At 46.4% G+C, this 23,908-nt stretch overlaps 1 protein-coding gene across 1 annotated transcript in view; it reads left to right on the top strand.

Moving 5' to 3' along the window:
* The first annotated feature begins 2,411 nt into the window (after nucleotides 1-2,411).
* The window catches only part of LOC116982597 (fibroblast growth factor 18-like), a 77,454-nt gene continuing 55,957 nt past the window's right edge, over nucleotides 2,412-23,908 (top strand). Inside the window, exons 1-2 of the mRNA XM_033035880.1 lie at nucleotides 2,412-3,244; nucleotides 3,398-3,434. Coding sequence (XP_032891771.1) covers nucleotides 3,213-3,244; nucleotides 3,398-3,434 — 69 coding nt within the window. The 5' untranslated portion in view covers nucleotides 2,412-3,212. The remainder of the gene's footprint in view (nucleotides 3,245-3,397; nucleotides 3,435-23,908) is intronic.

The raw sequence follows: 23,908 nt of genomic DNA, 5'->3' as shown, positions 1-23,908 counted from the left end.
CATGAAGCTGTCCCCAGAAGCTCAGGCAAACGGCATGTAATATCTGTAGAAAGAACTGTGGCGCAGCGGTAGAGTTGCTGCCTCACAGCGCCAGAGACCCGGGTTAGATCCTGACCTCGGGTGTTGCCTGCGTGGAGTCTGTGACCGCGTGGGTTTCCTCCGGGTGCTCCGGCTTCCTCCCACACGCCAAAGACGTGGAAGGTTTGTAGATTAATTGCCTTCTGCAAATTGCCCACCAGTGTGTGGAGAGTCGATGAGAAATTGGATAGACGTAGAATTAGTGTGTAAAATAGTGTGTAAAATCTTAGAATAAAAGGGAGTTCATTTAAGACTGAGGTGAGAAGAAATTTTTTCACCCAGAGAGTTGTGAATTTGTGGAATTCCCTGCCACAGAGGGCAGTGGAGGCCAAGTCACTGGATGGATTTAAGAGAGAGTTAGATAGAGCTCTAGGGGCTAGTGGAGTCAAGGGATATGGGGAGAAGGCAGGCACGGGTTATTGATTGGGGATGATCAGCCATGATCACAATGAATGGCGGTGCTGGCTCAAAGGGCCGAATGGCCTCCTCTTGCACCTATTTTCTATGTTTCTATGTAAAAAGACACACAGTGCTGGAGGAACTCAGCGGATCAGGCAGCTTCTCAGGAGAACATGGTCTCGGCCCGAAATGTTGCCCATTTCCTTCGCTCCATAGATGCTGCTGCACCCGCTGAGTTTCTCCAGCATTTTTGTGTATCTCCGGAGAACATGGTGGGTGACATTTGGTCCTCCTTCAGACCTCTTTACAACGAATGGGGAAAGATTTAATAAGAACCTGGGGGGCAACTTTTTTACACAGAGGGTGGTGGGTATATGCAACAAGCTGCCAGAGGAGGTAGTTGAGGCAGGGACCATCCCAACGTTTAAGAAACAGTTAGATAGGTATAGGGATAGAACAGGTTTGGAGGGATATGGACCAAACACGGGCAGGTGGGACTTATGTAGCTGGGACATGTTGGCCGGTGTGGGCAAGTTAGGCCAAAGGGCCTGTTTCCACACTGTATCACTCTGTGATTCCATAACTCAAAAGGATCTCTGGAGAAAAAGAATAGGTGACATTTCGAGTCGAGACCCTTCTTCAGTCTGAAGAAGTCCCGACCCAAAAGATCACATATCCATGTTCTTCTGTGATAGAAACATAGAAACATAGACATAGAAAATAGGTGCAGGAGTAGGCCATTCGGCCCCTTGAGCCTGCACCGCCATTCAATATGATCATGGCTGATCATCCAACTCAGTATCCCGTACCTGCCTTCTCTCCATACCCTCTGATACCTTTAGCCACAAGGGCCACATCTAACGCCCTCTTAAATATAGCCAATGAACTGGCCTCAACTACTTTCTGTGGCAGAGAATCCCACAGATTCACCACTCTCTGTGTGAAAAATATTTTTCTCATCTCGGTCCCAAAAGATTTCTCCCTTATCCTTAAACTGTGACCCCTTGTTCTGGACTTCCCCAACATCGGGAACAATCTTCCTGCATCTAGCCTGTCCAACCCCTTCAGAATTTTGTAAGTTTCTATAAGATCCCCCCTCAACTTCTAAATTCTAGCGAGTACAAGCCGAGTCTATCCAGTCTTTCTTCAAATGAAAGTCCTGACATCCCAGGAATCAGTCTGGTAAACCTTCTCTGTACTCCCTCTATGGCAAGAATGTATTTCCTCAGATTAGGAGACCAAAACTGTAAGCAATACTCCAGGTGTGGTCTCACCAGGACCCTGTACAACTGCAGTAGAACCTCCCTGCTCCTATACTCAAATCCTTTTGCTATGAATGCTAACATACCATTCGCTTTCTTCACTGCCTGCTGCACCTGCATGCCTACTTTTAATGACTGGTGTACCATGCCATCCAGGTCTCGTTGCATCTCCCCTTTTCCTAATCGGCCACCATTCAGATAATAGTCTACTTTCCTGTTTTTGCCACCAAAGTGCATAACCTCACATTTATCCACATTATACTGCATCTGCCATGCATTTGCCCACTCACCCAGCCTATCCAAGTCACCTTGCAGCCTCCTAGCATCCTCCTCACAGCTAACACTGCCCCCCAGCTTCGTGTCATCCTGCCCGACCTGTTGAATTGAGTCTGAAGAAGGGTCTCGACCCGAAACGTTGCCTGTTTCCCTTGGCTCCATAGATGCTGCTGCACCCGCTGAGTTTTCTCCAGCAGTTTTTGTCTACCTTTGAATTACTCCAGCACTCTGCGTCTATCTTGGGTACAAACTAGCATCTGCAGTTCCTTCCTATTGCAACCTGATGCAAATTAATTCCTATTTCCACTTTCATCTGTGTAGTTCTGCCCCTTTCCTTAACCACACACATACACACACAAAACCACGTAAGTTTACGATGTTATCGCAGGTACAAATGAACTCACATTCGCAGTTACCTCCCCTCGGGGAAAAAAAAACAGGGACTAATCGCTTTCCATCAGAACAAGCCGCTGCCGAAAGCTTAGAGACAGTCGCCGTCTCCAGTCCCAGCCTTCTAAAGTGGCCCGGCTACAATTCTCAGATGTTATTTGGATGAGAGAGAGAACAAAACAACATACTTCAGAGAGTGAATTTGGTTCATCGGGGGCAATAACAGCAACAACAACAGCAACAGAAAGAAGAGGGAAAAAAGGGGGAAAAAACGAAGCACAATCGGTGCAGAGAGTGCAAGAGGAAAAACTAATAATGACATTTCGTGGGAGATTCGAGTGAGTGAATGGCTTTGCCAGCGCCGGAGAGAGCAGCTTCTTAAATCATCTTTGAAGGAAAAACCCAGGCTAAAACTTGGATTTTTTTTTTTTAGAAAGGGAAACTTAGACACACCAACCAACACTACAGGTTGGCAATTCATCGCAACTAGTTGAACAAATATTTACCCGCTTGTTTGGATAGCTTTTATTATTTTTCCTCCCGCACTTAAGCGAAGCAGCGGCGCTTAACCAGAATGTTATGTGTGTGTGTGTGTGTGTGTGTGTGTGTGAGAGCGTGTTTGTGTGTGTTTGTGTTTTAGTCTCATTTCAACCCCACACATAGATTAGGGAGCAACCGAAAATCTTTTCGGAAGATCTTTCAAACTGGGAGAGGAAAGTTTGGATTTGTGCTTCCAAAACACTAAAGTGAGAATATCTTCCCGATATCTTGGACTTAAAACCTGACACGGATCTTCATTCCCGGGAGATGGCTCGCCTACCCCCGAGAATCATGTGGCTGTAAGTTTGATATTTTCACACATTGCGTGGCGTTGTATATGTTTGTTTTATTTATATAAACATCACTGGTTATTTTGTCTGGGGGCCGGTCTGGGTTTTATTTGAGAAAATGTTGCAATTTTAGTGTTGATACATTTCTCTTCTGCTCTCCAGATTCCTGCACTTGCTTACCCTTTCGTCCCTAATCCAGGTGAGAGGTTATTTGTGTTTTAAAACATTCTTTCTCTGTGTGAGTGTATTTGTTTTTAGTGTTAAAAAGTTAACGCCCGCCTGCGCTGGTATCAAGTGCGTTGTGTAATATTAATCCGGGCAGCATACATAATTCTGGGCAAAGTGTAGGATAGAGACTGCAGATCCTGGTTTAAACCGAAGACAGACACAAAATGCTGGAGTAACTCAGCTGGGACAGGCAGCATCTCTGGAGAGAAGGAATGGGGGTGACCTTCCTTCAGACTGGGCAAGAAGGGTCTCGACCTGAAATGTCACCCATTGCTTCTCTCCAGAGATGCTACCTGTCCCAGCTGAGTTACTCCAGCATTTTGTGTCCATAGTTCTGGGGAACACGAGCGGTCGCTTTTGGCCGTCTTTCGTGTGTGTCAAGGCGCAAGGGCTCTTGTGTGGGAAGGGACTGCAGGTGCTGGTTTAAGCCGAAGGTAGACTCGAGAATGCTGGAGTAACTCAGCGGGTCAGGCATCATCTCTGGAGAGAAGGAATGGGCTGATCTCTGCCTCCTAACCCCATTCTCCTGCCTTCTCCCCATAACCCTTGACACCCTCAAGAATTTGACACCCTGCCTTTTCCCCATAACCCTTGACACCCTCAAGAATCTCTACCTTAGAAATATCCACTGACTTGGCCTCCACAGCCTTCTGTGGCAATGAATCCCACAGATTATGATTAAATAAATTCCTCCTCACCTTTCTTAAAGAGCACCCTTTAATTCTGAGGCTATGAGGGGACGAGAGAGTCTGAAGAATGGTCTCGACCCGAAACATCACTCATTCCTTCTCTCCAGAGATGCTGCCAGTCCCGCTGAGTTACTCCAGCGTTTTGTGTCTACCTTTGTGAAAGCACTTGTCAGTTTACTAATCTGTGGTCAGAACACAAGGACGCAGGGATATATATTCATCCGTTCCTCTGCAATGGGAACGGGCAGCGCGGACCAAACCTTCATTAAAGTTTCCAATCGAGTTTGTGTCGGTCAAAGTGAAAGGGGGGTTCCCCTGACACGGGGAGGTATTAGCAGGTGGATTGGAGCCCAGCTCTCATGACCAAAGATCCAAGGCATTCTCGATGCGTTCAGAGGCGGGATGGAGACACAAACAAGATAGACACAGAAAGCCCGGCACTCTGGCAGAGAGAGAGAGAGAGAGAGAGGTAGATAGGTAGGTAGATAGATAGATAGATAGATAGATAAAAAGAAGGGGTTCGGCCCGAAACGTTGCCTATTCCCTTCGCTCCATAGATGCTGCTGCACCCGCTGAGTTTCTCCAGCATTTTTGTCTACCTTCGATTTTCCAGCATCTGCAGTTCCTTCTTAGACAAATAGACAGACAGACAGACAGACAGACAGGCAGACAGACAGACAGACAGACAGACAGACAGACAGACAGACAGACAGACAGACAGGCAGACAGACAGACAGACAGACAGACAGACAGACAGACAGACAGACAGACAGACAGAGAGAGGCAGACAGAGAGAGAGACAGCGATACAGAGACAGACACAGAGCCAGAGACAGAGGGACGGGGAGAGACAGAGACAAAGAGATAGATAGATAGATAGATAGATAGATAGATAGATAGATAGATAGATAGATAGATAGATAGATAGATAGATAGATAGATAGATAGATAGATAGATAGATAGATAGATAGATAGATAGATAGATAGATAGATAGATAGATAGATAGAGAGAGAGACAATGAGAGAGAGGCAGAGAGAGAGAGAGAGAGAGAGGGGGGGGAATAGAGGGAGACAGACAGCCAGAGAGAGAGAGAGAGAGAGAGGGAGAAAGAGATACAGACAGAGAGAGACGGAGAGTGAGATAGATAGATAGGTAGATAGAGTGAGAGAGAGAGAGAAGAGAGAGCGAGAGAGAGAACGTACAGACACACATAATGACACTTGACTGGCAGAGAGACAGGCATGTACACACACATACATGACACGCGACAGGCACATAGAGGCAGGCATGTACACACACATACATGACACGCGACAGGCACATAGAGGCAGGCATGTACACACACATACATGACACACGACTGGCACATACAGGCAGGCATGTACACACACATACATGACACACGACTGGCACATACAGGCAGGCCCACGGGATTGCGATATAAAGACAGATATGAACACATATACACCGGCATATCGACTCAAGCACAATAAACTGCAGAGTTGCTTACAACAACAAAAAATACAAAGTGCTGGAGTAACTCAGCGGGACAGGCAGCGTCTGTGGAGAACGAATCTATCTGGTGACTGAGTCTAAAGGAAGGGTCCCGACCCGAAACGTCGCCTATCCATATTCTCCAGAGATGCTTGAATTAGACATAAAACGCTTGAGTAGCTCAGCATCTCTGGAGAGAAGGAATGACGTTTCGGGTTGAGACCCTTCATCAGGCTGAGAGTCAGGGTTGTGGGAGTATTTTCCTGATAGTATTTTACTGTGCAGACCAGCCTACAGAGTTCACCAAAGAGACGGGGACACATCACACGGGGTGAATGAGGCATAAAACTCAGATGAAGGTGTAAATAACTAATACACATTTTTTGAGGTTCTGTGGTCCTACCACGACTGGGCGTTTGTGAATATTTAGATTATATTGCCCTCAGAGACGGCAGCAGTGTGTACACGATAACGCAGCTGGTAGAGTCGCTGCCTCACAGCGCCAGAGACCCGGGTTCGATCCCGACCTCAGGTGCTGTCTGTACGGAGTTTGTATGTTCTCCCCGTGACCGCGTGGGTTTTCTCCGGGTGCTCCGGTTTCCTCCCGCACGTCAAAGGCGCGCAGGTTTGTCGGTTAATTGGCTTCTGTAAATTGTACCCTTTTAGATACTCTTAGAATAAAGGGGAGGTCATTTAAGACTGAGGTGAGAAAAAAAGTTTTCACCCAGAGAGTTGTGAATTTATGGAATTCCCTGCCACAGAGGGCAGTGGAGGCCAAGTCACTGGATGGATTTAAGAGAGAGTTGGATAGAGCTCTAGGGGCTAGTGGAGTCAAGGGATATGGGGAGAAGGCAGGCACGGGTTATTGATTGGGGGCGATCAGCCATGATCACAATCGAAGGGCCGAATGGCCTCCTCCTGCACCTATTTTCTATGTTTCTATGTTTCTACCCAATGTGTGGGATCGAACCAGTGTATGGGGTGTTCTGTTCGCTGGTCGGTTTTTCAACACTGTATCTCCAAAGCTGCCGCCTTCCAGCACCGGAGACCCGGGTTCAATCCTGACCTCGGTTGCTGTCTGTTTGTGTGGAGTTTGCACGTTCTCCCCCTGACGCGTGTGAGTTTCTCCTTTCCCCACGCCTGGACCTTGACCAATTGGTTGGTGAAATGACCACTGTTAGTCGCCCATAGTGTGCGGAGTCAGGAGAATTTTTTTCGGGGGGAAATGGTGCAAAACTGGCCTTATGGGGTGGCATGAGGAACTGGAGATGCAGGAGTCTGAAGAAGTGAGATACACAATGTTGGAGTAACTCAACGGGTCCGGCAGCATCTCTGGAGAAAAGGAACAGGAGAGGTTTCGGGTGAAGACCCTTCTTCAGACATTATTAGGTGTTTGATAATCAGTACTTCATGTGTGACTGTGTCTCTATGCGTACAAGGTTTAGTTTAGTTTATTGAGGTACAGTGAAAATCTTCTTCAGACCCAAAACGTCGCCTATCTTTTCCCTCTACAGATTCCCTATTCCCTGACCCGCTGAGTTACCCCAGCCATTTATAGAAACATAGAACATAGAAAAATAGGGGCAAGAGTAGATCATGTCATCATGGTTCCTCATCCACAATCAGTACCCTGTTTCTGCTTTTCCCCCCCCATATCCCTTGATTCCGTTAGTCCTAGGAGCTGAATCTAACTATCTCTTGAAAACATCCAGTGAATTGGCCTACATTGCCTTCTGTGGCAGAGAATTCCACAGATTCACAACTCTCTAGGTGAGAAAGTTTTTCTTCATCTCAGTCCTAAATGGCCTACCCCGTATTCTTATCTTAAACAGTGACCCCTGGTCCTGGACTTCCCCAACATCGGGAACATTTTTCCTGCATCTAACCTGTTCAATCCCTTAAGAGTTTTATATCTTTCTATAAGATGCCCACTCATCCTTCTAAATTCCAGTGAATACAATTCTTTCATCATATGTCAGTCCACCATTCCGGGAATTAACCTGGTTATTCTTATTAATTGTATTTTAGTCAAGTCTTATTTGAAGTTTTGGAGATATAAGAACAGCAGATGCTGGAATCTTGAGCAAAGCACAAAGTGCTAGAGTTATCTAGTAATCAGTGCATTATTGGTGTGTGTTTGTGTCTCTGTGATCAAGGTTTAATTTAGTTACGTTTTGTTCATTGAGGTACAGTGAAAATCTTTTGTTGCGTACTATGCAGTCAGCGGAAAGACTATACATGATTACAATCGAACCATCCACAGTGCACAGATACATGATCAAGGGAATAAGGTGAATAACATTTAGTGCAAGATAATGTTCAGTAAAGTCCGATCAAAGATAGTCTGAGGCGCATACAGTGATAGACACAAAAAGCTGGAGTAACTCAGCGAGTCAGATAGCATCTCTGGAGAAAAGAATGAGGTGGCGTTTCGGGTCGACACCCTTCCTTAGACTGAGAGTCAGGGGAATGGGAAACGAGAGATATAGATGGTGATGTAGAGAGATATAGAACAAATGAATGAAAGATATGCAAAAAGTAACGATGATAAAAGGAACAGGCCATTGTTAGCTGTGGGCTAGGTGAGAAAGAGTTACTGACAACGAGACTCAACAAGACAACTTTGAGACTAGTCTAAACCCAGGATTCCTTCTTCTCCCCGCTCCCGTCCGGCAGAAGGTACAGAAGTTTGAAAGTGCACACCACCAGACTCAGGAACAGCTTCTTCCCCTCTGTTATCAGGCTTCTGAACTGTCCTTCCATAAACATAGAAACATAGAAACATAGGAAATAGGTGCAGGAGTAGGCCATTCGGCCCTTCATAGAAACATAGAAACATAGAAATTAGGTGCAGGAGTAGGCCATTCGGCCCTTCGAGCCTGCACCGCCATTCAATATGATCATGGCTGATCATCCAACTCAGTATCCCGTACCTGCCTTATCTCCATACCCTCTGATCCCCTTAGCCACAAGGGCCAAATCTAACTCCCTCTTAAATATAGCCAATGAACTGGCTTCAACTACCTTCTGTGGCAGAGAATTCCACAGATTCACCACTCTCTGTGTGAAAAATGTTTTTCTCATCCAGGTCCTAAAAGATTTCCCCCTTATCTTTAAACTGTGACCCCTTGTTCTGGACTTCCCCAACATCGGGAACAATCTTCCTGCATCTAGCCTGTCCAACCCCTTAAGAATTTTGCAAGTTTCTATAAGATCCCCCCTCAATCTTCTAAATTCTAGCGAGTACAAGCCGAGTCTATCCAGTCTTTCTTCATATGAAAGTCCTGCCATCCCAGGAATCAGTCTGGTGAACCTTCTCTGTACTCCCTCTATGGCAAGAATGTCTTTCCTCAGATTAGGAGACCAAAACTGTATGCAATACTCCAGGTGTGGTCTCACCAAGGCCCTGTACAACTGCAGTAGAACCTCCCTGCTCCTATACTCAAATCCTTTTGCTATGAATGCTAACATACCATTTGCTTTCTTCACTGCCTGCTGCACCTGCATGCCTACTAAGCTAGGGCACTGTCCGATTCACCTCTACCCCATCGCGGACATTGGACTTTGTCTGTGGAACTGATGCGCTACAATGCTGAGAACTACCTGCTACACCCTGTATCTTCCTCTTTGCTCCACCTATTGTACTGGAGTTTGACTTGATTGTGTTTTTGTATGGTATTATCGGATCGTTGATTTGAGTAAATCTGTTCGCTGTACCTTGGTACACGTGACAATAAGAAATCTACACCAACACACAGATAATATATAATTAACAAAAAATGTCCCCAAATAAATAACCATAATACCAGTAAAAATAAATCTGTACTCTGCAGTGAATCGAATTATTTATTATGTTTAAGAAGGAACTGCAGATGCTGGAAAATTGAAGGTACACAAAAATGCTGGAGAAACTCAGCGGGTGCAGCAGCATCTATGGAGCGAAGGAAATAGGCAACGTTTCGGGCCGAAACGTTGCCTATTTCCTTCGCTCCATAGATGCTGCTGCACCCGCTGAGTTTCTCCAGCATTTTTGCGTACCATTATTTATTATCTTCTTCTGCAGTTGTATAGGGCTCTGGTGAGACCACATCTGGAGTATTGTGTACAGGTTTGGTCTCCTAATTTGAGGTAGGACATCCTTGTGATTGAGGCAGTGCAGCGTAGGTTCACGAGATTGATCCCTGGGATGGCGGGACTGTCATATGAGGAAAGATTGAAAAGGCTAGACTTGTATTCACTGGATTTTAGAAGGATGAGGGGAGAATCTTATAGAAACATATAAAATTATAAAAGGACTGGACAAGCTAGATGCAGGAAAAATGTTCCCAATGTTGGGCGAGTCTAGAACCAGGGGCCACAGTCTTAGAATAAAGGGGAGGTCATTTAAGACTGAGGTGAGAAAAAACGTTTTCACCCAGAGAGTTGTGAATTTACGGAATTCTCTGCCACAGAGGGCAGTGGAGGCCAAGTCACTGGATGGATTTAAGAGAGAGTTAGATAGAGCTCTAGGGGCTAGTGGAGTCAATGAATATGGGGAGAAGGCAGGCACGGGTTATTGATTGGGGACGATCAGCCATGATCACAATGAATGGCGGTGCTGGCTGGAAGGGCTGAATGGCCTCCTCCTGCACCTGTTTCTATGTTTCTATGTATTATCTATGGAACTGATGCGCTACAATGCTGAGAACTATATTCTGCACTCTGTATCTTCCCCTTTGGTCTACCTATTGGTCTGGAGTTTGACGATTGTATTTAGGTATAATATTACTTGATTTGATTGGATAGCTTGCAAAACAAAGCTGCTCTTCACTGTACCTTGGTGCACGTGACGATAATAAACTTAAACATATACACAAATAATCTAAATGCACATTAAAAAAATCAATAAATTATTAACAGCAAGGCGGCTCGGTGGAGCAACGGTGGTGTTGCAGCCTCACAGCGCCAGAGATCCGGGTCTGATGCTGACTATTGCCCCTGTCTGGAGACTTTGCGCCCCACCCAAGGTTTCCGTGCGGTTCCCGGAGGTTTTTGTCAGTCTCCCAACCTGCTTCCACTACCTGCAACCTCCGGCAACCACCTGCAACCTCCGGGAACCGCACGGAAACCTTGGGTGGGGCGCAAAGCCTCCAGAGGTTTCCGTTCAGGTTTCCTAAGTGGGACAGGGGCTTTAGGGTGCTGTCTGTACGGAGGTTTCCTCCCACACTCCAAAGACGTGCAGGTTTGTAGGTTAATTGGTTTGGTTTGAATGTAAAAACTGTCCCTAGGTGGGCCAAATGGCCTGTTTGCACACTGTATCTCCAAACTAAACTAAACTAAACTAAACAATACCAGTGCAAAAGAAAACTATAGTGCAACCAAAGATGAAAAAGTCTGAAGAAGGGTCCCGATCCGAAACGTCGCCTATTCCTTTTCTCCAGAGATGCTGCTTGACCAGCTTTTGTGTCTGTTAAAGATAGTCCATAACGTCTATGGAACTGATGCGCTACAATGCTGAGAATTGTACTCTGCACTCTGTATTCCCCTTCGTCTGTCTATTGAAGTTGAGAATGACGTGATTGTGTTTATATATAGTATTATCTGATCAGATTGGATAGCATGCAAAAACAAGTGACAATTTTGCCACACAAGTGACAATAGTCATAAACCTAACATTGTACCCTAGCCGTGTACTGTACCTCAGTACAAGTGATAATAATAAGCCTAAACCTACAATGGGCCTCGTAATAACAAGGAACTGCAGTTTAGTTTAGTTTATTGTCACGTGTCCCGAGGTACAGTGAAAAGCTTTCATTGCGTGCTAATCGGTCTGCAGAAAGACAATGCATGATTACAATCGAGACACTTACAGTGAATAGAGAGATAGAGTGCAGCGATTGTAACCGCTGATTGTGGATCTGCTTCTGTGGGTAGCACGCAAATAGTCGTCTGGGTTGGGTTGGCTTTCGAATTTTATGCCAAGGACTAGACTAAGTGGGACACGTTGGGAACCAGTCACACGGGAGACCTGGTCCCCCAACGCAAGAAGGGGGTGGTGTGGGGGGGGGGGGAGTGATGGCGTGGGGGCAGGCGGGTGGTGTGGTGGGGAGGGATGGTGTGGGGGGGAGGGATGGTGTGGGGGGGAGGGATGGTGTGGGGGGGAGGGGGTGGTGTGGGGAGGGGGTGGTGTGGGGGGAGGGGGTGGTGTGTGGGGAGGGGGTGGTGTGTGGGGGAGGATATGGTTTGCACGTTCTCCCCGTGACCTGCGTGGGTTTTCTCCGGGTGCTCCGGTTTCCTCCAACACTGCAAAGACGTGCAGGTTTGTAGGTTAACTGGCTTTGTTAAATTGTAAATTGTAACTAGTGTGTGTAGGATCGTGTTAGTTAAAATTTTTAGTTGAGAGATACAGAATTATCTTTAGTTTAGTTTAGTTTAGAGTTAGTTTAAATGAGTTTAGTTTAGTTCAGAAAAAGAGGCCCTTTGGCTCGCCGGGTTCCAGCGATCCCTGCTTGCTAACGCTATCTTACACACACTAGGGACAATTTTTAATTACACCAAAGCCAATTAACCTACAAATCTGCACATCTTGTAGTCTGGGAGGAAACCGGAGCACCCGGAGAAAACCCACGCAGGTCACAGTGAGAATGTGCAAACTCCGTACACACAACACCCGTAGCCAGGATCGAACCCGGGTAACCGGCGCTGTGAGGCAGCAACTCTACCGCTGTGCCACCGTGACATTAGTATATGGGGATCGCTGGTCAGCGTGGACTCGGTGGGCCGAAGGGCCTGTTTCCGTACTGTATCTTTAAACATGATAAATAAAATATAAATATTTATATATATAAATATAATTTAAAGAACATACAAAATAAAGTTCTTCACTGTAGCTCAGCACACGTGACAGTAATGAAACCTCAAGTCAAACCCAATTGCCATACCTTAAATGTTCTGCAGGTAATTAAATAGGCGAGATATTGTCTGGGACATAATGCTCAGTCTGAAGAAGGATCCTGACCTGAAATCATCTGTCCATTTCCCTCCACAGATGCTGCCTGACCCCTTGAGTTCCTCCAATACTTATTGGAGTCATAGAATTATACAGCGTGGAAACAGGCCCTTCGGCCTGGAGTTATAGAAGGATGAGAGGGGTCTCATTGAAACATATAAGATTGTTAAGGGCTTGGACAGGAGACATGTTCCCGATGTTGGGGGAGTCCAGAACCAGGGGCCACAGTTTAAGAATAAGGAGTTAGCCATTTAGAACGGAGACGAGGAAACACTTTTTCTCAGAGAGAGTTCAAGTTCAAGTTCAAGTGAGTTTATTGTCCCTGTATAGGACAATGAAATTCTTGCTTTGCTTAAGCACACAGAAAATAGTAGGCATTTACTACAAAACAGATAAATGTGTCCATATACCATGATATAAATATATACACACATGAATAAATAAACTGATAGTGCAAATAACAGAAAGTGGTTGGTAATAATCAGAGTTTTGTCCGAGCCAGGTTTAATAGCCTGATGGCTGAGGGGAAGTGGTGGTGAGTCTGTGGAATTCTCTGCCTCGGAGGGCGGTGGAGGCTGGTTCTCTGGATGCTTTCAAGAGAGAGCTAGATAGGGCTCTTAAAAATAGCGGAGTCAGGGGATATGGGGAGAAGGCAGGAACGGGGTACTGATTGTGGATGATCAGCCATGATCACAATGAATGGCGGTGCTGGCTCGAAGGGCCGAATGCCTACTCCTGCACCTATTGTCTATTGTCTATTGTCTAATACACTTTAGTACATGTATCGCTATACATAAGCAATTAGATACATCTTAGATCAGCATCTCAGATACAGTACAAGTGTACAGCAGTAGTGCACTGAGTATAGAGTTTGGGCGGCCATTTTGAAGTCCCAGTTGTTGTAAGTGCAGGGATGTTGACCTGACAATGAAGGCCCGTTGTCATGGCGACTTTGCAGGGTCGGCCTGGCCAAGCGTCGCCGTGGTGCCATCCGCCGCTGCTCCACCGCTGTAGGCCGCGTGCGGTCCACGTGCTCGGCCTCTTGGTCCAGGCGAGCCCCAGGCTGCTGCAGGGCCTCCAGCGGCCCACTCCCCTGTCGAGGCATATATATCTACCTTTGACGCCACTTTCAAGGAACTATGTACCTGCACTCTTAGATCCCTCTGCTCCACAACACTCCCCAGAGCCCTGCCATTCTCTGTGTAGGATGCTCTGTGTAGTTACTCCAGCACTTTATAGACAATAGACAATAGGTGGAGGAGTAGGCCATTCGGCCCTTCGAGCCATTCAATGTGATCATGGCTGATCATCCCCAATCACTACCCCGTTTCTGTCTTCTCCCCATATCCCCTGACTCCGTTATCTTTAGGAGCCCTATGTAGCTCCCTCTTGAAAGCATCCATAGAGCCGGCCTCCACCGCCCTCTGAGGCAGAGAATTCCACAGACTCACCACTCCCACTTTGTGGGGTTTTCTTGTAATCCAGCATCTGTAGTTTAAGAAGGAACTGCAGATGCTGGAAAATCGAAGGTACACAAAAATGCTGGAGAAACTCAGCGGGTGCAGCAGCATCTATGGAGCGAAGGAAATAGGCAATGTTTCGGGCCGAAACCCTTCTTCAGACAGCATCTGTAGTTCCCTGTAGCTCAAACTATGATTAGCCTCCACTACTACATTTATAACTTACCAACCCAATAACCTAGTTTATATCGCTTATTGACTTTGCATGCAAATCTTTCGTAAACCCAGCTGACAATTCCACCCCATTGTGCAATGTCTTGAACTATTCAGACTAATTTATAAAAGTCCTCTATTGTTTCAGTGCCTTCCTGTCTAACTTTGATTTAATCGACAAATTGAGATTGTTCCAAATTAATTTTAAGAAACAAATAACTCATATTTCTAAAAAGCCTTAAGTGGCCTTGATGTATCATAAGAAATGATGGGTTTTACAAGTTGTGCCTCTATGCAAGAAATACACCAACCAATCTGTACACAACAAGATACCAATAGCAGTATTTAATATTATATTATTGTTATTATTATTATTATCATCTTCTTACAAGTACCGAGATACAGTGAGAAACTTTGAATGCTAGGGAAGTCAATTCACACCGTACAAAATTCTTAAGGGGTTGGACAGGCTAGATGCAGGAAGATTGTTCCCGATGTTGGGGAAGTCCAGAACTAGGGGTCACAGTTTAAGGATAAGGGGGAAATCCTTTAGGACCGAGATGAGAAAAACATTTTTCTCACTGAGAGTGGTGAATCTGTGGAATTCTCTGCCACAGAAGGTAGTTGAGGCCAGTTCATTGGCTATATTTAAGAGGGAGTTAGATGTGGCCCTTGTGGCTAAAGGGATCAGGGGGTATGGAGAGAAGGCAGGTACAGGATACTGAGTTGGATGATCAGCCATGATCATATTGAATGGCGGTGCAGGCTCGAAGGGCCGAATGGCCTACTCCTGCACCTATTTTCTATGTTTCTATGCTTCTATACTCAGCGCGGCTCTGTGGCGCGGCAGGGAGATAGAGTCACAAGTCATAGACAGACACAAAATGCTGGAGTAACCCAGCGGGTCAGGCAGCGTGTCTGGTGTGAAGGACTCCACAGACTGAAGAAGTTGTCCAACCCAAAACGCCATCTGTTCTTTTTCTCCGGAGATGCTGCCTGACCCGCCGAGTTACATCCAGCATTTTGTGTCTATCTTCGGTTTAAAACAGCATCTACACGTGGAGACATAGAATCATACAGCGTGGAGACAGGCCCTTCGGCCCAACTTACCCACACTTGCCAACATGTCCAATCTACACTAGTCCCACCTGCCTGCGGTTGTCGTATGTGTAAATTGTCCCTAGTCTGTGTAGGATGGTGTTAGTGTGCAGGGATCGCTGGTTGGTGGTGGACTCGGTGGGCTGAAGGGCCTGCTTCCAATAGACAATAGACAATAGACAATAGATGCAGGAGTTGACCATATGGCCCTTCGAGTCAGCACTGCCATTCAATGTGATCATGGATGATCATCCCCAATCAGTACCCCGTTCCTGCCTTCTCCCCATATCTCCTGACTCCGCTATTTTTAAGAGCCCTATCTAGCTCTCTCTTGAAAGCATCCAGAGAACCGGCCTCCACCGCCCTCTGAGGCAGAGAATTCCACAGACTCACCACTCTCTGTGAGAAAACGTGTTTCCTTTTCTCCGTTCTAAATGGCTTACTCCTTATTCTTAAACTGTGGCCCCTGGTTCTGGACACCCCCAACATTGGGAACATGTTTCCTGCCTCTAGCGTGTCCAAGCCCTTAACAATCTTATATATTTCAATGAGATACCCTCTCATCCTTCTAAACTCCAGAGTGTACAAGCCCAGCCGCTCCATTCTCTCAGCATATGACAGTCCCGCCATCCCGGGAATTAACCTTGTAAACCTACGCTGCACTCCCTCAATAGCAAGAAGGTCCGTCCTGTATCTCTAAACTTGCCCACACCAACCAACATGTCCCATCTGTACTAGTCCCACCTGCCTGTTTTTAGCCCATAATCCTCCTAAACCTATCCTATCCATTCCCCCTAAACCTATCCCATCTATCCATGTACCTGTCCAAGTCGCTGCCTCAACTACCCCCTCGGCAGCACGTTCCAATATGCACACCACCCTTTGTGTAAAAAAGTTACCCTTCAGGTTCCTATTAAATCTTTCCCCCCCTAACCTTACACTTGTCTCACCTTCTCACGTTTAGTCCATACCCCTCTTAGGTTCCCTTCGGTCGTGGCTGACCATGGGTGTCTCCAGGGTGCTATTCCCTATATGGAGGACGCCTGTGCGTGACTTTGTTTAACGTGGGGAGACTGGTGCACAGACAGCCACCCCACGGTCCTTGACAGATCTGGGTCAGGATCCAGTGGCATGGAGTCCAAGACGACTGGAGACCCTTTTCTGCTGCAGCCTTCATCCGCCTTCCCAGCCGTTGTGACGCTCCACTAAGGTCAGCCATCGTCCTCCGCCTGTTCCACCGTTGAGGTCTTGGTTGGATTGCTCTTTGTCAGGGACCTCCCCCTCGACCTTACCGCCATGGGTGGTCCTACCAGGAGCATAGACAGCTCCAGACGGCATGTGTTGTCCATGTCAGATTCTCTGTGATGTGGACTCCCAGGTATTTAAAGCTGCTCACCCTATCCACAGTAGTCCCATTTATCCCCAGTGGCATGTACGTCCTCGGATGTTGTGCCCTTCTAAAGTCCACAATCAGCTCCTTAGTTTTAGTGACATTCAAGAGGAGGCTGTTGTCCTGACACCAGAGTGCCAGATCAGCCACCTCCTCCCGGTAGGCCTTCTCATCTTTATCGGAGATCAGGCCCACCACCACAGTGTCATGATGGAGTTGGAGCTGAACCTGGCCACACAGGCATGTGTGTACAGGGTGTACAGTAGGGGGCTGAGGACGCAACCCTGGGGGGGGATCCTGTGGTCAGGGTGAGGGGGTTGGAGGTACGTCTCCCCATCTTGACCACCTGCGGCCTGGCGGTGAGAAAGTCCAGGACCCAGGCACACAGGGGAGTGTTCAGCCCCAGTTCCAGCAGCTTCTCGGCAAATCTGGTGGGGACTATGTTGAAAGCTGAACTGAAATCAATGAACAGCATCCTCACACAGCCCCCCTTCTGGCTGTCAAGGTGAGAGAGAGCGGTGTGCAGAACCTGGGAGACCGCATCGTCCGTGGATACACAAAAATGCTGGGGAAACTCAGCGGGTACAGCAGCATCTATGGAGCGAAGGAAATAGGCAACGTTTCGGCCCGAAACGTTGCCTATTCCCTTCGCTCCATAGATGCTGCTGCACCCGCTGAGTTTCTCCAGCATTTTTGTGTACCTTCGATTTTCCAGCATCTGCAGTTCCTTCTTAAACGCATCATCCGTGGATCTGTTTGGATGGTATGCGAACTGCAGCGGATCCATGGTACGAGGGAGGAAGGCGCGGATGTGGTTCTTGATCAGCCTCACGAAGCATTTCATGACCACCGAGATGAGGGCCATTCAAGTCAGCAGTGGACTATGGCTCCATGATGCCATGGGGCATCTTGATGGACATGGGCAAGTTGGGCCGAATGGATTGTTTCCATGCTGTACGACTCACTCATTTAGTTTAGTTCAGAGATTCAGCGCGGAAACGGGCCCTTCGGCCCACCGAGTCCACCCCGACCAGCGATCCCCGCACACTAACACTATCCTACACACACACACACACACTAGGGACAATTTACAATTTACACTTATACCAAGAGCCAAGAGAGTCAAGGGTCAAGAGTGTTTTATTGTCATATGTAGCAGATAGAACAATGAAATTCTTACTTGCTGCAGCACAACAGAATATGTAAACAGAGTACACTGTAAACAAGATGATAAACAAGAGAGAAAAAAAAGTTCTGTGTGTGTGTACGAACACATACTCACATCTACACATATACAACAGACAATACTCTCTAGAATTTAGGAGATTGAGAGGGGATCTTATAGAAACTTACAAAATTCTTAAGGGGTTGGACAGGCTAGATGCAGGAAGATTGCTCCCGATGTTGGGGAAGTCCAGGACAAGGGGTCACAGCTTAAGGATAAGGGGGAAATCCTTTAAAACCGAGATGAGAAGAACTTTTTTCACACAGAGTGGTGAATCTCTGGAACTCCCTGCCACAGAGGGTAGTCGAGGCCAGTTCATTGGCTATATTTAAGAGGGAGTTAGATGTGGCCCTTGTGGCTAAGGGGATCAGAGGGTATGGAGAGAAGGCAGGTACGGGATACTGAGTTGGATGATCAGCCATGATCATATTGAATGGCGGTGCAGGCTCGAAGGGCCGAATGGCCTACTCCTGCACCTAATTTCTATGTTTCTATGTTTCTAATAGACAATAGGTGCAGGAGTAGGCCATTTGGCCCTTCGAGCCAGCACCGCCATTCAATGTGATCATGGCTGATCATCCCCAATCAGTACCCTGTTCCTGCCTTCTCCACATATCCCCTGACTCCGCTATTTTTAAGAACCCTATCTAGCTCTCTCTTGAAAGCATCCAGAGAACCTGCCTGCATCGCCCTCTGAGGCAGAGAATTCCACAGACTATACGTATGTATATAGATCATATATTAATATATATACACGCACACACACATGCGTACACACAAAAAACAAACTATAAAAGTGCAATAATAACAACAATAGTCTATGTAGCTCAGAGCTTATTTGAGGTTGTCGTGTTTAATAGCCTGATGGCTGTAGGGAAGAAGCTGTTCCTGAACCTGGACATTACAGTTTTCAGGCTCCTGTACCTTCTTCCATGGGTGTACCAGGGGTGAAGTGAGTGCATGGCCAGGATGGTGTGGGTCCTTGATGATTTTGTCTGCCTTTTTGAGGCAGAGACTACGATAGATCCCTTCGACGTTGGGGAGGTCAGAGCCGGTGATGGACTGGGCAGCGATCACCACTTTTTGCAGTCTTCTTCACAGCCAATTAACCTACAAAACCTGTACGTCTCTTTGGGGATGTGGGAGGAAACCCACGCAGGCCACGGGGAGAACGTACAAACTCCGTACAGACAGCACCCGTAGTCGGGATCGAACCCTAGTCGGGGTCTTGAGTGCTGAAAGCGCTGTGAGGCAGCAACTATACCACTGTGCCACCGTGCTGCTCACAATGACTCTATTTCAGCTGTCAGTGGTTATGGGGAGAAGGCAGGAGAATGGGGTTAGGAGGGAGAGGTAGATCAGCCATGATTGAATGGGGGAGTAGACTTGATGGGCCAATTAGCCTAATTCTACTATCACTTCAGATCTTGTGACTGATTCTAAGAAACGAGTTTCACTGTGCATTTACACTTCGCACATGTGACGATAAAAGATCTATTGACTTTTCAGTGAGAAAAAATTAACAATCCATTCTTTGAGATGGTTGGTTCAGGCTTACTGTTAATTGCAATTAAGTTTAGTGAACTAGTTTAGTTTAGTTTGCTATTGCCATGTCTGACGAGGTACAGTGAAAAGCTTCAGATTGCAAGCTATCCAGTCCACAATGTACAGATAAAGGATACATGGGACAACATTTAGTGCAAGATAAAGTCTGAGACAGTCCGAATAAAGATAATCTGAGGGTCACCAACGAGGTAGATCGTAGTTCAGCACTGCTATCTAGTTGTGGGTAGGATGGTTCAGTTGCCTGATAACAGCTGGGAAGAAACTGTCCCTGAATCTGGAGGTGTGCGTTTTCACACTTCTGTACCTCTTGCCCGATGGGAGAGGGGAGAAGAGGGAGTGGCCGGGGTGAGACTGGTCCTTGATTATGCTGCTGGCCTTGCCGAGGCAGCGTGAGGACCCATGGAGGTTGGACGAGGGAGCACGACTGAGAACAAAGAGTGACTATTGGGGACTACGTTGAACACTTTGTAACTGTTGACGGCCTTTACGTGGCAACTCTTTGCATACGCTGTGTGTGGTTGTCAAGACAAAGAATTATACTGTAACATGTGCTAATAAAATATCAACCAATCGATGGATCGATGAATCAATCAATCAATCAATCAATCAATCAATCAATCAATCAATGGTGTAATCAATCAGTCGATGGGTCAATCAATCAATCAATCAATCGATGGAGTAATCAATCAATTAATCGATCAATCGATCAATCATTCAATAAATTAATCGATCAATCATTCAATCAATTAATCGATCAATCATTCAATCAATTAATCGATCAATCATTCAATCAATTAATCAATCAATCAATCAATCAATCAATCAATCAACCTATCAATCAGGCATAAATGGAGTCAATGGAAGGGAGGTTGTTTGAGTAATAATCTGTTCTTTGAGATAGTCTTTGCAGTGACTAGTGGGGTACCGCAAGGCTCAGTGCTGGGACCCCAGCTATTTACAATATATATTAATGATCTGGATGAGGGAATTGAAGGCAACATCTCCAAGTTTGCGGATGACACTAAGCTGGGGGGCAGTATTAGCTGTGAGGAGGATGCTAGGAAACTGCAAGGTCACTTGGATAGGCTGGGTGAGTGGGCAAATGCATGGCAGATGCAGTATAATGTGGATAAATGTGAGGTTATCGACTTTGGTGGCAAAAACAGGAAAGCAGACTATTATCTGAATGGTGGCCGATTAGGAAAAGGGGAGATGCAACGAGACCTGGGTGTCATGGTACACCAGTCATTGAAAGTAGGCATGCAGGTGCAGCAGGCAGTGAAGAAAGCGAATGGTATGTTAGCTTTCATAGCAAAAGGATTTGAGTATAGGAGCAGGGAGGTTCTACTGCAGTTGTACAGGGTCTTGGTGAGACCACACCTGGAGTATTGTGTACAGTTTTGGTCTCCAAATCTGAGGAAGGACATTATTGCCATAGAGGGAGTGCAGAGAAGGTTCACCAGACTGATTCCTGGGATGTCAGGACTTTCATATGAAGAAAGACTGGATAGACTCTGCTTATACTCGCTAGAATTTAGGAGATTGAGGGGGGATCTTATAGAAACTTACACAATTCTTAAGGGGTTGGACAAGCTAGATGCAGGAAGATTGTTCCCGATGTTGGGGAAGCCCAGAACAAGGGTTCACAGCTTAAGGATAAGGGGGAAATCCATTAAGACAGAGATGAGAAAAACATTTTTCACACAGAGAGTGGTGAATCTCTGGAACTCTCTGCCACAGATGGTAGTTGAGGCTAGTTCATTGGCTATATTTAAGAGGGAGTTAGATGTGGCCCTTGTGGCTAAAGGGATCAGGGGGTATCGAGAGAAGGCAGGTACGGGATACTGAGTTGGATGATCAGCCATGATCATATTGAATGGCGGTGCAGGCTCGAAGGGCCGAATGGCCTACTCCTGCACCTATTTTCTATGTCTATGTTTCTATATTGCTTCAGGGAAGTTATTGGAAAGAAACCTTAAGTTTCTTTGCATCCATTCCAGGTGAATCTTTACATACACTTCACAGGGCAGACAGGACGTAAACCACCATCAGTATCTCCAGCAGTGCAGTGCTCCTTCAGTAGTTCAGTCCAGTCCAGTTTAGTTTATTGTCACGTGTACCGAGGTACAGTGAAAACCTGTTGTTGTGTGATAGCCAGTCAGCGGAAAGACAATACATGATTACAATCGACCCATTCGCAGTGTACAGATACATGATAAGGGAATAACGTTTAGTGCAAGGTAAAGCCAGCAAAGTCCGATCAAAGATAGTCCGAGGGTCACCAATGAGGTAGATAGTAGTTCAGGACTGCTCTCTGGTTGTGGTAGGGTGGTTCAGTTGCCTGATAACAGCCGGGAAGAAACTGTCCATGAAGAAGGGTCTCGACCCGAAACGCCACCTATTCCTTCGCTCGATAGATGCTGCCTCACCCGCTGAGTTTCTCCAGCATTTTAGACTACCTTCTGAATCTGGAGGTGTGCGTTTTCAGAACCACACTGAAGTGTCAGCTAGTTATTACTTTTCGTTCACAGGGATGCTGGTGTCTGGGGTCAGGCCAGCGTTTGTGCTCATATCTACCAGTCTTTGGGAATGGAGATGAAGAGGACTTTTTTTCTTCTGGAGGGTAGTGAACCTCCAGATTCAGGGACTGTTTCTTCCCAGCTGTTATCATGCAACTGAGCCATCCCATCACCAACTAGAGAGCAGGCCTCACCCACCATCTCCCAACCATTGAAGACCCTCGGACTATCTTTAATCGGACTTTACTGGACGTTATCTTGTACTAAACACTATTCCCTTTATCCTTTACCTGTACACTGCAGATGGCTTTGTTGTAAACATTTCTAGTCTTTTCGCTAACTGGTTAGCACGCAACAAAAAGCTTTTCACTGTACCTCGGCACCCGTGGCAGTAATGAACTAAACTGTGGAATTAAATGCCACAGACAGCGGAGGAGGCCAAGTCGTTGGATTCTAGTCCACAGCCAACAATGGACCATTGTGGGCTCCACCTTTCTTTGATCATCGCTACTTTTTTGCTCATCTTTCATTCATAGAAACATAGAAAACAGGTGCAGGAAGAGGCCATTCGGCCCTTCGAGCCATCACTGCCATTCATTGTGATCATGGCTGATCGTCCCCTATCAATAACCCGTGCCTGCCTTCTCCCCATATCCCTTGACTCCACTAGCCCCTAGAGCTCTATCTAACTCCCTCTTAAATCCATCCAGTGACTTGGCCTCCACTGCCCTCTGTGGCAGGGAATTCCATAAATTCACAACTCTCTGGGTGAAAAAGTTTTTTCTCACCTCAGTCTTAAATGACCTCCCCTTTATTCTAAGACTGTGGCCCCTGGTTCTGGACTCGCCCAACATTGGGAACATTTTTCCTGCATCTAGCTTGTCCAGTCCTTTTATAATTTTATATGTCTCTATAAGATACCCCCTCATCCTTCTAAACTCCAGTGAATACAAGCCTAGTCTTTTCAATCTTTCCTCATATGACAGTCCCGCCATCCCAGGGATCAATCTCGTGAACCTACGCTGCACTGCCTCAATCACAAGGATGTCCTTCCTCAAATTAGGAGACCAAAACTGTACACAATACTCCAGATGTGGTCTCACCAGAGCCTTGTACAACTGCAGCCCTATAACTGGACCTCTAAACGAAACTAAAAAAAAAGCTTTTCACTTTATCTCTCGTTTCCCTTTCCCTGACTCTCGGTCTGAAGAAGGGTTTCAACCCGAAACATCGCCTATTCCTTTTCACCAGAGTTGCTGCCTGACCCACTGAGTTCGGTTTTTGGTGTCTATCTTCGTATTTTTAAAAGCGTAGGTTCTTGATTAGTGAGGGCATCAGAAGTTACAGGGAGAAGGCAGGAGAATGGGGTTAAGAGGGGAAGATAGATCAGACATGATTGAATGGGAGGAATAGGGACAGACTTGATGGGCCGAATGGCCTAATTCTGCTCCTGCGTTGTATGATCCTATGGTCTTATGGAAGGCGATGGTGAGTTACCATCTTGGACCTCTGTAGTCGTCTGGTGAAGTTGCCCTCAGGTTGCTGTTGGGGTGGATGTTCCTGGAGTTCGAGCCAGCGATGATGAATTCATACAGCATGGAAACAGGCCTGTTGTACAACTAAAATATAACATCCCAACATCTAAGTGTAGGAAGGAACTGCAGATGCTACTTTAAACCGAAGATAGACACAAAAAGCTGGAGTAACTCACCGAGACATAGAAACATAGAAACATAGACAATAGGTGCAGGAGTAGGCCATTCGGCCCTTCGAGCCTGCACCGCCATTCAATATGATCATGG

This window comes from Amblyraja radiata, chromosome 1, assembly GCF_010909765.2.
Source record: "Amblyraja radiata isolate CabotCenter1 chromosome 1, sAmbRad1.1.pri, whole genome shotgun sequence".
Taxonomy (NCBI): domain Eukaryota; kingdom Metazoa; phylum Chordata; class Chondrichthyes; order Rajiformes; family Rajidae; genus Amblyraja; species Amblyraja radiata.
This window is presented reverse-complemented; position numbering and strand designations above follow the sequence as displayed.